The 15,030-nt window shown below is 33.1% G+C and overlaps 1 protein-coding gene across 1 annotated transcript; it reads left to right on the forward strand.

Annotated features, from left to right (window-relative positions):
- Positions 1-6,879: 6,879 nt before the first annotated feature.
- Positions 6,880-11,624, forward strand: LOC100809137 (MDIS1-interacting receptor like kinase 2). The gene is made up of 2 exons (XM_003553459.5): positions 6,880-10,229; positions 10,517-11,624. Exons 1-2 carry the CDS (start codon positions 6,914-6,916, stop codon positions 10,891-10,893), a joined length of 3,693 nt encoding a protein of 1,230 aa, XP_003553507.1. The 5' UTR covers positions 6,880-6,913; the 3' UTR covers positions 10,894-11,624.
- The last annotated feature ends 3,406 nt before the right edge of the window (positions 11,625-15,030 follow it).

Raw genomic sequence — 15,030 nt, forward strand, 5'->3', positions numbered from 1 at the left:
TATTTTAAGGGACCTTTTTGCAGATTTTCAAATTTGTGGTGGATTTCTCCAATTTCTCACAGCTTTTGTGTCTAGTGCAACAGCTTCTAATAAATTATTTGAGTTTTGTGTAAGCTTGGTGAGAGAGAGAGAGAGAGATAATGCCTTTGGTAAAGTGGAAACCAACCAATTGTAGCTAACTTAGAGTTAACACGGGAATGAGATTTTTGAGTTAGAGATATGAAAAACCAGAAATGATTTTCATAGGCTTTAGGAAGGAGGTACGCAAGTTATGTGCACTCTTAGAAAATCTGAAACATTATGCACCGGTGCTTAGCTAGTGCGCCTAAGGAATTAGGGAATTTGCTTTGACAACTAGGATACATTGCCAAGGAATTAGGAAGAATTTCCAAAGTGAATTTAAGTGTTGAACTATTGTGTGAGGTTTGGGGTTTGAGAGAGCAAGTCTAGGAGGTAGGAGTGGTGGGTGACACGAGTTACTTTGCATTTAATTTGTGTATTGTCTTCATGTTTTTGAGTATTTTTGGGTCAATTTGGTGGAATCTGAAGTCCAACTTAGGTTCAAACTAACATTCCACAACTAATTACAAGTAAGATCCGACCCAGTTGATGGATAGCCAAATTCTTTAAACATGTTGTTATAGGGCTTCAATTCTTAATCATGTGAATGGAATTGAGAGTACCTTTTGAAAGGAATTAGTCTTTGACTATTGATTTAGGAGTATATCCATGGTGCAAAAAATCTCTTTTAAGTGATGCAAATTTGCATACTTAATGAATAAAAAATATATTATTACTAGAGTTTGACTATTTAGTATGAGACGAAATTATACGGAACATAAAGGATGAGATAAAAAAAAATACTTTCCAATAATTGACTGGAAAAAGAATGTGAATTCGGTTCACTTATCGATTGACTAATTGGTTTTACATACTATTTAGTATTATCCTTGCAATAAAATAGCTTTCAAACTTCAAAGTCATCCGTAGGGAGATTAGAATATAGCGTATTGACTGACCAATTATGGTTCCATGGACTTGCTACGACCAATAAACTGAGAACAATAAATGAATGTTTAGAAACTTTTGAGCCACTGCGCCTTCAACCCCGTTTTTAGTCAAAGAGAAAGGGAGAAATTCTTAGTTCCAAACTGACAATTACTTTTCTTTGACTTTGAAAATATTTAGGGACACTTCGTTTAAATTTTAATAGAATTAATTTTGAAAATGTGATATTACATTAATCTATTAAAAAATATTAGTTTATGTTTAAAAATAACATTTTAATAATAAATTCACAAATTTATTTTTATATTAATAAAATATTGAAGATATATATTTTAAATATTAGAAAATTAGTTATGTTTGAAAATTAATCTTTAAAATAAATTAAGAAAATATTATTTTTTAAATAAAAAGAATAAAAGTTATTTTAAAATATAAGTGTATGTATATTTTAAAAATTATTGCACGTTTAATCTTACAATAAATTGTACTCACTAAAAATTATTTTATTATTTTTCTCAAAAAATAATTCTTTTCAAAGTATATGCATAGATCCGTTTGTTTGTACTTAAAAAAACTTTTTAATTAAATATATGTTTGAATAATTTTTAATAAATATGTAATTTATAAAAACAAAAATTATTTTAGCGCTCTTCTTTGAAATTAAAAATATGATAGTTTCTAAAAAAGATAAGAAAAATTATCATAAAATTATTTTTTAGTTTAAAAAATCGATTCATAATTGAACTTCAGAACTAAAAATTCAAACAAAACAAATATGAAAAGTGAAAGAAAAGTATGAAGCGACCATGGCAACAACTTGGACCAGAACCAAATAAATTTTAAATAATTTGATATATTTTTAGTGAATTCGATACAAACTTTCCATATAGAAGCTTCGTTGCAAGTGCGGCTAACACCGGCAATCGTTAAAGACGGAAACATGTAAAATATGAATACACTGCTTAAATACAAAATACAAATCATAGCTAAGTTGGGCTGCAAGGATTAAAATTGTACAGGGAATAGCACATGCTAAACTCAAGAAGGATAGATTTGTGCATAGGCCAAGCTCGGAAGGGATTGTAGAGTTAAAAAAACTTGTACTGAGATTAAGACGTCGTAGCTCCCTGAGTTGGCCTAAGGAAGAAGGAATTTTACCATGGACAGAAATGTTATTCTATTCAAGAATTTGAAGCCCGGATATCAATCCTATCTCGGTGGGAACAGAACCATTAAACTTGTTACTAGCCATACGAAGTTCTTTTGAGATTAGAAAGCATGGACAAGATGGAGCCACCAAAATGGTTGGCATTGAGGTTGATTTGGGTGAGGTTTGAGAGGGAAGCAAAATCCAAGACACCTATAGAGTTCCAAATCAAAAGATAAATGCATTTAATGCATAATGACAATTGAATTTTTATCACTAAGATTTAGGTGGTTTAAATATAAAATGAAATATTATATTTTATTAGATAAAATTTATTTGAATGAATATATTGGAAGTTATTTTTGTTTTAACTTCAAAGAGAACTTATTTATTATACTTAGCGATAATTTTCACTATAAATAGATAAAAGAATTAGTGGAAAAGATACACATGTAGAGAGAGCGTGTGAGAAGAGAGATTGTGAAATAAAATCACTTTATTGAGAAAAAAATATTTTTGTGTGAGAGAGAGTGTTATAATCTCTTATAACTATTGAGTGAAGTATTTGAGTTTGTAGAATGATACATAATTTAGGGTGAGTTACAATTTTATAATCATTTTTGTGATAATGAAATACTTTTGAAACGATTTTGTAGACGTAGACAAAAGGTGTCGAACCATATTAAATTTTTGTATTCACTAGTGTTGTCACAAACAATGGCATCCCAATTGCAAAAGTGACCAAGGTTTGTGAGGGACCATGATGAGTTTAGAGTGGGAGGAAGAGGTGGGGATATAATGTTTTTCCATTTGACAAGGGATTCTGGTGGAAGCAGAGATATCAAGATGAGTATATGAAAGAGAAGAGCCTGAACCTTCTGAAAAGTCGTCATCATGTCTAGCATATATGGCTTGGCCTATATGTTAATGTTTTACTCTCCTATATAGCACAATCCATTTCTGTTTTGGTTTCGGAAATGCCAAGCACATTCTGACATAAGAATCCAACTTAGTTAAGCCCGTTTCTGTTCACAAAAGGCAGAGAGGTAAAAATTTAAATATCGGTACTGATGTTTAGTGTGGAAAAAAAAGTTAAATTTGTTTTTTTCTTCTAATTTATTTTTTAGATTTAATTTAATTTTTTATTTTTTTTTTGTTTAGTTTGATCCTTTAATTTTTTTAAATTAATTTAATTTTCTCTTTTAATCTAAATCGTAAAAAATCATATTTTGTGATAATTTAAAATTATTACTAAATAGTTTTAAACTGCTACAAAATATATATTTTAAAAAAAATAATCAATTTTAAAAATTAAAAGATCAAATTGAATTAATTTTAAAAATTAAATAATACTAACTCTTGGTGTTTTACTCTCCCCCTTGAGCAACACCCCACACAATCTCATCCTTCATGTCATCACTTAGAAAGATATTAGCTACTTGTTTTCGATATTCCAAAGGAACCTGAGTAGCTAGCATATTCCAGTTCCAGACACCATCAAAGTAAATAGTATCTTTCAACAAGACCTGAGTGTCCTGAATGTTGATGATACTTGCCCGACAAAGCAATATTGTTCATATCTCTAGCATTGCGGATACCAACAAGGCCACCATTTCTTTTAGAGTTGGTAATCATATCTCGGTTCACCCAATGGCAAGTGGATTTATTCCATATGAATTTTCTAATGGTTGCATCAATCGTTGTTGCACACACCTTCAGGTATTCATATATAAAATTTGCATGGAATACACCTGGATAGATGAAAGCACAGACTTGGCTAGGGTAACACGCTCAGCTACCCAATAATGTTTATTTCCACCCTGTCAATCTATTGTCCATGCTGTCAATTATTAAGCCATTAACTCAATTCATTGTCATCATTCATTCTATATATTTTATGTATATTAAAAAGTTAAAAAGACATATAGGAGGAGCAAAGTGGCCTTAATGGCCAAACCTTGTACACAGCCCCTGCACTTTCTTATTTATCCATCGGTACACTTGTCAAATTAGGTTGTGATAATTCATTATTGACATACAATTATGTTCACCATATTACTAATTAGTGCACCAACAAGTCTATGATGGAATTTACTTATCATTATTTATTGGCATTATTTAGTTCTCTTTAAAAATAAATACGGTTGTACTGTGCCTAAGGAAGCAATGACAATATAAGGGATGAGTTTATCGTAATTGGGATTAGAATGACCATATGTAAGAGTTCTTAGAGGATTAAATTGAGGTTTATTTTGAGATGTTTATTGAATTATAATTCTCTTTTACGATTATAAATACAATATTGTTGTGTGTGACAAACCAATTGATGTTCTGATGTGAATTGGTAGATAAACTTGAGTGTTCTTGATGTTTTCGTATTTTTTACTTATGATTTTGATTCATTGATTTTAATATGATTGTGTGGAATTGTTTGAGGGATTTTACTCCCCATGTTGTGAGAAACATTTTCTATAAATTGTTATATTGAGATTATGAGATGGTGATTCAAATTGTGAGTAAGTGATAAATTGAACCTGTAATGAATGGTAAGATACATGTGTATTGAGATGTTATATGTATTAAGTTAGGAGCTATGAACTGTGTAATTACACAATTGTAAGACCCTTTAAGGGTAATGAGTTTTTGCGCGAGGAGTATTGTGATGAGATCCATTGTGGGAACCTGACGAGTTGAATCACTTTGAGGCGCGACGAGTTAAAATAATTTTGAAAACAATTGAGTAGTTGTGTGTATTGCATAATTCATAGGTAAAGTGTATATTATTCATGAGGTGTGATAACATGTTACTTTGGAATTATATCATTGTGATTGAGACCGAGTGTATGATAAATTGAGTATGTATTGACTTGCAATATATATATGTGTATTGAGATGTTGTGTGCATTGAGTTGTGAGCTAAGAATCGTACAATCACACGACTACAAGACCCTTTAAGAGCGACGAGTATTGTGATGAGAACCACTATGGAGACCTGACGAGTTTAATCACAAGCGCAACGAGATAAAACTATTTTGAGAACAATTGAGGAGTCGTGTATTTTATACAATTTATAGATAGAGTCTGTGTGCTAAAATGTTTTTTGGGTTGGACTTGAATTAGGAGGGAGAGACCCTAATAGACTCTTCGGAGTGTAGACCTTGGGGGTAAATACATCTGGTTTGAGTGCTCCTTTAAATCTGTGTTGATCCCACATGGTTGGAACATTCTTGCAAAACAACATGACCGTAACTGGTCTCCTTATGATTTTATCTAGTGAGAGTGACTTGACTTATTAGTGTGTGGTTTGTCTTGTCATGTACTCTTAGGTGTCCGACGAGGTTTTTAACTGACATAATACCACATTGCATATAAGATTGAATCTTAGTGTATTTGTTGCATAACGCTTATGTATTGATCGATATTGATTGATTTAGTAATATTGTATTTTGATCCTTCAGTACGTGAATGTTGCAAAAATGAATGAGACATGTTGTGTTGTGATGTGATGTTACACGACAAAGTGGTGAAATGACGTGAGTTATGTTTAAGTAAGTTGTATCTCATTTATATGAAATGTATATCTATGTTGTTTCGTTTCTCTCTATTAGCTAGGAATGTGATAACTCACTCCCCGTATTCTATTTGTGTTTGGATCTTGTGATGATCTTGAACTTTGTGTTTGTGGGAGCAGATGATTAAGTGGATGACTATGAAGAACCTAGAGGACGCGAGAATACAATGCTTTGATAGAATGTGACATTGAGATATAAATTTTTATATTAATTGCATGAAGTCTTGGACGACCTTGTTTTGAGTCAAGATGATTTATTAATTATTTGGACAAGTTTTATTATAATGTTAAAAAAGTGAATATGAACCTTTTATCCTTTTGAAATACTTTTATTTAAATGTGTTTTAAATTTTTTTAATTAATTATAATTTCTTATTCTTTTTATTATTAGTACATATATGTGAAGGGTAAAGGACATTACAAAAAGTCAAAAGGAATATATATGAAGCGACCATGCATGGCAACGAGTTGGAGGACCGGCAACGAGTTGGAGGACCGGAACCAAATAAACGTTCAATAATTTGACATTTTAGTGAGATCCAAACAGAGCACAATCCTCTACAGTTGTGATATAACGTTACTGCACCTTCATGCAGTTCCATCTTCTAACGTTAATAATTTATAAACAAGCATTTAGTTTTATAATTTTAATGAATAGAAAATATTTTAGACGGTGAAGATTAGTGCAGTTGAAATTTCAACCATAGATAATCCAATTCTGATCCACAATGTCCTACATATGGAAGCTTCGTTGCACATGCTCCAAACACTGCCATTCTCTTTAGACTGAAACATGTGAAATATATATAGTATCAACTATCAAATATGAATAGACTCTTTGGATGGTGGAAAATAAAATCGAATTGTGCTTGTTTAAATAACATTAAACGATAAAAGCCAACCACATAAATCAACTCCAAGTAAGACTATTTAGCTTGCAATGCATTTCTTTGATTAAAAAACATGGGACACAATTATGATCACACCACTACAAGCCACATACCTGGACCAAACGATATAGTTACGTTTTCCCTATATTTACATTTAACTCTGTCTTTTACGAACAGAAACATGCTACTAATTTTATATGTCAGAATGTTTGACAACTCCAAAACCTAAAACAGAAATTCATTGTGCTATATAAGAGAGTAAAACAATTAACATAAAGGCCACGCCATAAGCTGAACATGACAACTTTTCAAAAGGTTCATGCTCTTCTATTTCATATATTCTTCTTCATATCGTTGCTTCCATTGAAAATAACTTCATCACCAACAACAGAAGCAGAAGCCCTTGTCAAATGGAAAAACAGTTTATCCCTTCTTCCTCCCTCTCTAAACTCATCATGGTCTCTCACAAACCTTGGCAACCTTTGCAATTGGGATGCCATTGCTTGTGACAACACTAACAATACAGTCTTGGAGATAAACTTGTCTGATGCCAATATCACCGGGACTCTCACTCCCTTGGATTTTGCTTCCCTCCCTAACCTCACCAAACTCAACCTTAATCACAACAATTTTGAAGGGTCAATACCATCAGCAATTGGCAACCTCTCCAAGCTCAGTTTATTGGACTTGGGAAACAACTTATTTGAAGAAACACTGCCTAATGAGCTAGGCCAGCTAAGGGAACTTCAATATCTTAGTTTTTACAACAACAATCTCAATGGAACCATTCCTTATCAGCTCATGAATCTTCCTAAGGTATGGTACATGGACCTTGGCTCAAACTACTTTATAACTCCTCCAGACTGGTCCCAATATTCAGGCATGCCTTCCTTAACTCGCCTTGGTTTGCATCTCAATGTCTTCACTGGTGAATTCCCAAGTTTCATACTTGAGTGCCAGAACTTGTCATACCTTGACATCTCACAGAATCACTGGACTGGCACAATACCAGAATCCATGTATAGCAATTTGCCCAAGCTTGAATACCTCAACCTCACCAACACAGGGCTAATAGGAAAACTGTCACCCAACTTGTCTATGCTTTCTAATCTCAAAGAACTTCGTATGGGTAATAACATGTTTAATGGTTCTGTTCCCACTGAGATAGGATTGATATCTGGGCTTCAAATTCTTGAATTGAATAACATTTTTGCCCATGGTAAAATTCCTTCTTCCTTAGGCCAACTCAGGGAGCTATGGCGTCTTGATCTCAGTATAAATTTTTTGAACTCTACAATTCCTTCTGAGCTTGGCCTATGTGCAAATCTATCCTTCTTGAGTTTAGCAGTGAATAGTTTGTCTGGTCCTTTACCTTTGTCGTTAGCTAATCTGGCTAAAATATCAGAATTGGGATTATCAGATAATTCCTTTTCTGGTCAATTTTCTGCTTCGCTCATCTCTAATTGGACTCAATTGATTTCCTTGCAAGTCCAAAACAATAGTTTTACAGGAAGGATTCCTCCACAAATTGGCCTGTTGAAAAAAATTAACTTCCTCTATCTCTACAATAATCAGTTCTCTGGTCCCATTCCTGTAGAGATTGGAAATCTGAAGGAAATGATAGAGTTAGACCTTTCACAAAACCAATTCTCAGGTCCAATTCCATTAACACTTTGGAATCTGACAAACATTCAAGTGCTGAATCTTTTCTTCAATGATCTCTCTGGAACCATTCCCATGGATATTGGAAACCTAACCTCACTGCAAATCTTTGATGTCAACACCAATAACTTGCATGGGGAGTTGCCAGAAACCATTGCTCAACTAACTGCTCTAAAAAAATTTTCTGTGTTCACCAATAACTTCACTGGAAGCCTTCCAAGAGAATTTGGAAAGAGTAATCCTTCTTTGACTCATATCTACCTTTCAAACAACAGTTTCTCTGGAGAACTGCCTCCTGGCTTGTGCAGTGATGGCAAGCTAACTATTTTGGCAGTCAACAACAACAGCTTTTCAGGGCCACTGCCAAAGTCCTTGAGAAATTGTTCGTCACTAATTAGAATTCGGCTTGATGATAACCAGTTCACTGGAAACATCACAGATTCATTTGGAGTACTCTCAAATCTTGTTTTTATCTCACTTAGTGGAAATCAGCTTGTCGGGGAGCTCTCCCCGGAGTGGGGTGAATGTGTCAATTTAACTGAGATGGAGATGGGAAGCAACAAACTTTCTGGAAAAATTCCATCTGAGCTAGGAAAGTTGATTCAATTAGGGCATCTAAGCCTACATTCAAATGAATTCACTGGCAATATCCCACCTGAAATTGGAAATCTAAGCCAACTTTTCAAGTTGAACTTGAGCAATAACCATTTATCAGGAGAAATCCCAAAGAGTTATGGGAGATTGGCTAAGCTAAATTTTCTTGATTTATCAAATAACAACTTCATTGGAAGCATTCCTAGAGAGCTCAGTGATTGCAAAAACTTATTGAGTATGAACTTAAGCCATAACAATCTATCTGGGGAGATTCCATATGAACTTGGCAATCTGTTCTCACTCCAAATCTTGTTGGACCTCAGCAGCAACTCTCTTTCGGGAGACCTTCCGCAGAACCTTGGAAAGTTAGCATCATTGGAGATTCTCAATGTCTCACACAACCATCTATCAGGGCCAATCCCACAATCATTTTCAAGCATGATCAGTCTTCAATCTATTGATTTTTCTCACAACAACTTGAGCGGTTTGATCCCCACAGGTGGTATTTTCCAGACAGCAACAGCTGAAGCCTATGTAGGGAACACAGGTTTGTGTGGTGAGGTAAAAGGATTAACTTGTCCCAAAGTGTTTTCCCCAGACAATTCTGGAGGGGTTAACAAAAAAGTTCTTCTTGGTGTTATCATACCAGTTTGTGTCTTATTTATTGGGATGATTGGTGTTGGAATCCTACTTTGCCAGCGGCTGAGGCACGCCAATAAACACCTTGATGAAGAATCCAAAAGAATTGAAAAAAGTGATGAGTCTACTAGCATGGTGTGGGGAAGAGATGGAAAATTCACATTTTCTGATCTTGTTAAGGCCACCGATGATTTCAATGAAAAGTACTGCATTGGAAAGGGAGGATTTGGAAGTGTTTATAGAGCAAAGTTACTCACAGGTCAAGTTGTTGCTGTTAAAAGGCTCAACATATTAGACTCTGACGACATTCCCGCTGTGAACCGCCAGAGCTTTCAGAATGAGATAAGATCTCTTACAGGAGTGAGGCACCGCAATATAATCAAGCTTTTTGGGTTCTGTACTTGGAGGGGACAAATGTTCTTGGTTTATGAACATGTAGACAGAGGAAGTTTGGCAAAAGTATTGTATGGAGAGGAAGGGAAATTGAAGCTAAGTTGGGCTACAAGGCTGAAAATTGTGCAGGGAGTAGCACATGCAATTTCATACCTGCACACTGATTGCTCCCCACCCATTGTGCACCGGGATGTTACATTGAATAACATACTACTAGACTCGGACTTAGAACCTCGTCTTGCAGATTTTGGCACTGCAAAACTGCTAAGCTCCAACACTTCAACATGGACCTCAGTTGCTGGTTCTTATGGCTACATGGCTCCAGGTACATGATCCAACAACTTTAAATTCTAGTGTATATACTATATAGTCTATGTTATTAATGTTTCTAATAATTTAAAAACATATGTATTAAATGGTTTATATTTTAGGTACAATGAATAGTTTATTTCTTACTACAATTTTTTTTTTATTTCATTTCTTTAAACAATGTGTTAATATACTCGTGTCATATACAGTGGTTTAGAGTTGCATTCAGCATGTTTATACTCTTGGTATACATATATAAATTAAAGGGTTAGATCAGTCACAAATAAAATTTGAAATTTGCAGAACTAGCACAAACAATGAGAGTCACTGACAAGTGTGACGTGTATAGTTTTGGAGTGGTGGTGTTGGAGATATTGATGGGAAAGCATCCTGGAGAACTCTTGACTATGCTGTCTTCAAACAAGTATTTGTCATCAATGGAGGAACCTCAGATGCTACTGAAGGATGTGCTTGACCAACGGCTTCGACTACCAACGGACCAATTAGCAGAAGCAGTAGTGTTCACAATGACCATAGCTTTGGCATGCACACGTGCGGCTCCAGAGTCCAGACCCATGATGCGTGCTGTGGCACAAGAACTATCGGCTACTACACAGGCTTGTCTTGCAGAGCCATTTGGCATGATAACAATGAGCAAGCTTGCAGGGTTCCAGAAATAGTGTCATGTAAGACTGTATTTAAAATTACAATAAAGGATAGGTTTGATGATTGGAGTATCTGCTATCTATGTTTAAATTAGTCATGCTCCAATACACTAGTCATGTGAAGCACGGACACTCCAGTCCCTTGTCGTGTTCGGTGTCCGACACGCGTCCGTGTCAATGTTCGACACCGACACAACACCCGTATTACGTTCTATATTTTGGACATTACAGGTGTCCACGTGTCCGTATCCGTGTCGTGTCCGGTGTCCGTGTCGGTGTTGGTGCTTCATAGGGTGAAGCAAACTTGCTGATGTAGTGATGTGTGTGCATATATATTTTAGCCTTATAGATAAAAGAGCATTTTGCATACAGAAAACTTTATTTCTGTCCTTTATTTTTTATTTTCTTTGTTCTGAGTCATGAATGTCTTTCACTTCACTGATAAAAGAGTACTTTGTATTCATGTTGTGATGCATGACTGTCTTTTATTTTTTATTTTCTTTGTTGTGATGCATGACTGTCCTTTATTTTTGTGATGTATAACTGCTGATGGTCTATGGAAATTTTACCCGTAGGGAGATTGAATACAAATTTTCCTATTAAATAATCATTCTCCCACATATAAACGCACCAAAGCCTTACGTTACTACACCAAACCTATGAGTTTCTATCTTTTGTTTATTTATTTATAGTTGCCCTTTAATTTTTTAGTTATTTAAAAAAGGTTAAAGTATTTATTTGGTCACAATTTTTATTTTTTTAGTTCCTATAGTTAAAAAGTGGTTTTTTTAGTCTTATAATTTATATTTTAATTATCTTTTAATCCCTATAGTTATGAAAGTGATTTTTTTAATCCTTATCATTTGTATTTTAATTCCTTTTTAATTCCTATAGTTTAAAAGTGATTTTTTTAGTCCTTATACTTTATATTTTAATTTTATTTTAGTCCTTAACATCAAAATATAAATAATATTATCAACTACAATTAAATATAAAAATATTAATAAGTAATTCGTAACTAATTTATCATAAGATAATTTATAATAAAAAAATAGTTGATAATTTATAATTAATTTATAACTAATTATTTTTATATTTTTTAAAGTAAAGATTAAAAGGTAATTAAAATACAAATTATAAAGACTAAAAAGATCACTTTCAAACTATAAGGACTAAAATATAAATTATAAAGACTAAAAATAACACTTTTAAATTATAAGGACTAAAAGAGAATTAAAGTATAAATTATAGAACTAAAACGCAAATGATTAATTTAACCTTTTAAAAAAACTGAAATCTGGCGTGAATAATATTGGGACAGATTCGGCCCTCACTCACTCTTTAAGATTTAATGGCTTTAAGTTTTTGGTGAAGTGTTTATGCTTAGAAGTTCCTTTGAATTGAAATTCAAATGTTAAGAGTTGACTTTGACATATGTAGAATGCATAAGGTGGGAGAGATAAGTGGGATACGTCTGAATCAATAAGTGTGATGGAAAAATAACTTTATATATCCTACTAGTTAATCAAAGGAGATATCATATTGCACTTCAGAATTTATGTAATATTATTGATATAATTGAGAATAGTATTCCTAAAACTCTGATTTGTCTTTGCCCAGCAGTGGCTTCAACACATGGTATTTTCTTCGATGTACCTGTTTTCTGTGGTCTATTTCAATTACAACCACCAAGAAAAGAACACCGGCATTTACATCAAATCAGTCTTTTAAAACAAGAGGACACATAAGGAGAAGAGACTGATCATTTTTAATGGTGTCATGATAATATATATATATATATATATATATATATATATATATATATATATATATATATATATATATATATATATATATAGATTCATATTTGTATTGAATTATAATAGATTATATAAAATAAATGATATATTTATTCGACTTGACTGATATTTTTAATATGATCATTTCTAACAGTATTATGATAATAAAAATATATATACAGATTCATCTTCATATTGAATTAAAGGAAAATGGTGTTATATCTTATTTTTAAGAATTTAAATATTATCTGTTTGGTTTCAAAGATACCAACCAAAAAATGAACCGAACCAATAAATTTCACTAAAAAACAGTCCAATAAAATTTTTAAAAAAATAATTTCCTCTGGTTTTCAGTTTTTCTTTTCTTTTTTAATGGATTAGATTTGAATATCTCCACTTAAAAATTATATCATAGATAATTTCTTATTGGTTTACAGTGATAACCATTAAACTATTTAAGAAAACACTAACGTAAATGTTTCATTTAAAAGTAACCATTTAAGAAACTGTTACAAAATTCTATCTAATATGTAATGCAATTTATCAGATACATTGCGTGCTATGAGATTTCTCCGCTCTCTCAAGTCTCACCCGATCCATAGTGTTGACCCCTGAAACATGAAAAGTCAAAGGACAATCAAAGCATGAAGGGACCATGGCAACGGGCAACCACTTGGACCAGAACAAAATAAATGTTCAATAATTTCATATTTTCAGTGAAACCTAATTCCGATCCAAACTGTCCATATGGAAGCATCGTTGCAAGTGAGGCAAACATATGAATACACTATTTGGATTGTGGGTAAACTGATTCAAAATAAAAATCATACTAAAAAGTCAACAAAACAAATCAACTCCAACTCCAAGTAAGACTATCCAGCTTGCATGCATTTCATTGTAACAACAATGCATTCCTTATTCCTTATATTTACATTTACTTCTGTGCCTTTTATCAACAAAAAACTGACTCTAGTGATAACTAGTTGGATTATCATGTCAGAATATGTTTGACAATTCCGAAACCTTCCCAGAAATTATACAATTACGCTATATAAGCGAGTAAAACATTAACAGAGGCCATATGCCATATGCTAAACATGACTAGTTTTCAAAAGGTTCATGCTCTTCTCTTTCATATACTCTTGCTATCCTTGCTTCCATTGAAAATCACTTCATCTCCAACAACAGAAGCAGAAGCCCTTGTCGAATGGAAAAACAGTCTATCGCCTCTTCTTCCTCTCTCTCTACACTCATCATGGTCCCTCACAAACATTGGCAACCTTTACAATTGGGGTGTCATCGTTTGTGACAACAATAACAATAGTCTCAGAGATAAGCTTGTCTGGTGCCAATCTCACTGGGACTCTCACGACCTTGGATTTTGCTTCCCTCCCTAACCTCACCAAACTCAACCTCAATCACAACAATTTTGATGGGTCAATACCATCAGCAATTGACAATGTGACATTTTATTTTTAAAAAGACTTTTTAATAAAAAAAATAATCAATAAAGTTTTAGAAAATGATAAGATTTTTATAATTAAATAAATAAAGAAAAATAGCTATATTAAAATAATGATCTGAAGAAGAAAAAAAATATATGATTTATTCTAGGAAATAAAATAGAGTTTGTTTTTATAAACTAATAAAAATAAATAATAGGATATGAGTATTCTAATAGGCGTAGTTTTCACATGTCTCCTCTTTCTCTCAATTTTGTTTTCCTCTCCCCCTTCCAAAACTCTCTCATTTTCCTGCATACCACCAAACTTGTTTCAGAAAAACAACGATCTCGAACTCATCCACCGTTAGATCGTCATGAAATTTTAGCACCAGGTTTGGAACTCATTTTCAAAAATTCTCACAATTGGGAATTTCGAAATCGAAATCATGTCAGAGCTAAGAGAAATACATTTTGCATCGTAGCCTTTTCTTTTCCCGTAGAAACCAAAAACGTTTTTGGTAAAACTACAATCTCGGATTCTTTAACCGTTGGATTGTCATAAAATTATAATATGTGGTTAGTGATTCAATTCCTCACACCTTCACCTTTGGGATTTTCCCAATAATATCCATGGAGAGAAAAAACAAAATCGCACAAAGACAGTATAAAATGGAAGTTTCAATCTCTTCTTCTCTTTGACGTTTGGGAACCCTATCAAAGCAATCAGAGAAAAAAGAACTTGCTAGAGATGCCGCTATCGCTATTGGAAGACACGTGAGCCCGCTTAGAGGTAAGGGACAATTGGGATGAAAATGAACATGTGTAAGGATCCTTAGAAAATTAAATTGAGTTTATTTTGAGATGTTTATTAAATTATAATTTTTCTTTTATTATTATAAATACAATATT

This window comes from Glycine max, chromosome 19 (assembly GCF_000004515.6).
Source record: "Glycine max cultivar Williams 82 chromosome 19, Glycine_max_v4.0, whole genome shotgun sequence".
Classification (NCBI taxonomy): Eukaryota; Viridiplantae; Streptophyta; class Magnoliopsida; order Fabales; family Fabaceae; genus Glycine; species Glycine max.

Bases quoted from the DNA above. Each gene is read 5' to 3' on its own strand.
- LOC100809137 (XM_003553459.5), top strand. From the start codon at position 6,914: ATGACAACTTTTCAAAAGGTTCATGCTCTTCTATTTCATATATTCTTC. The intron at 10,230-10,516 runs GTACATGATCCA...TGAAATTTGCAG, and splicing joins TTATGGCTACATGGCTCCAG to AACTAGCACAAACAATGAGA.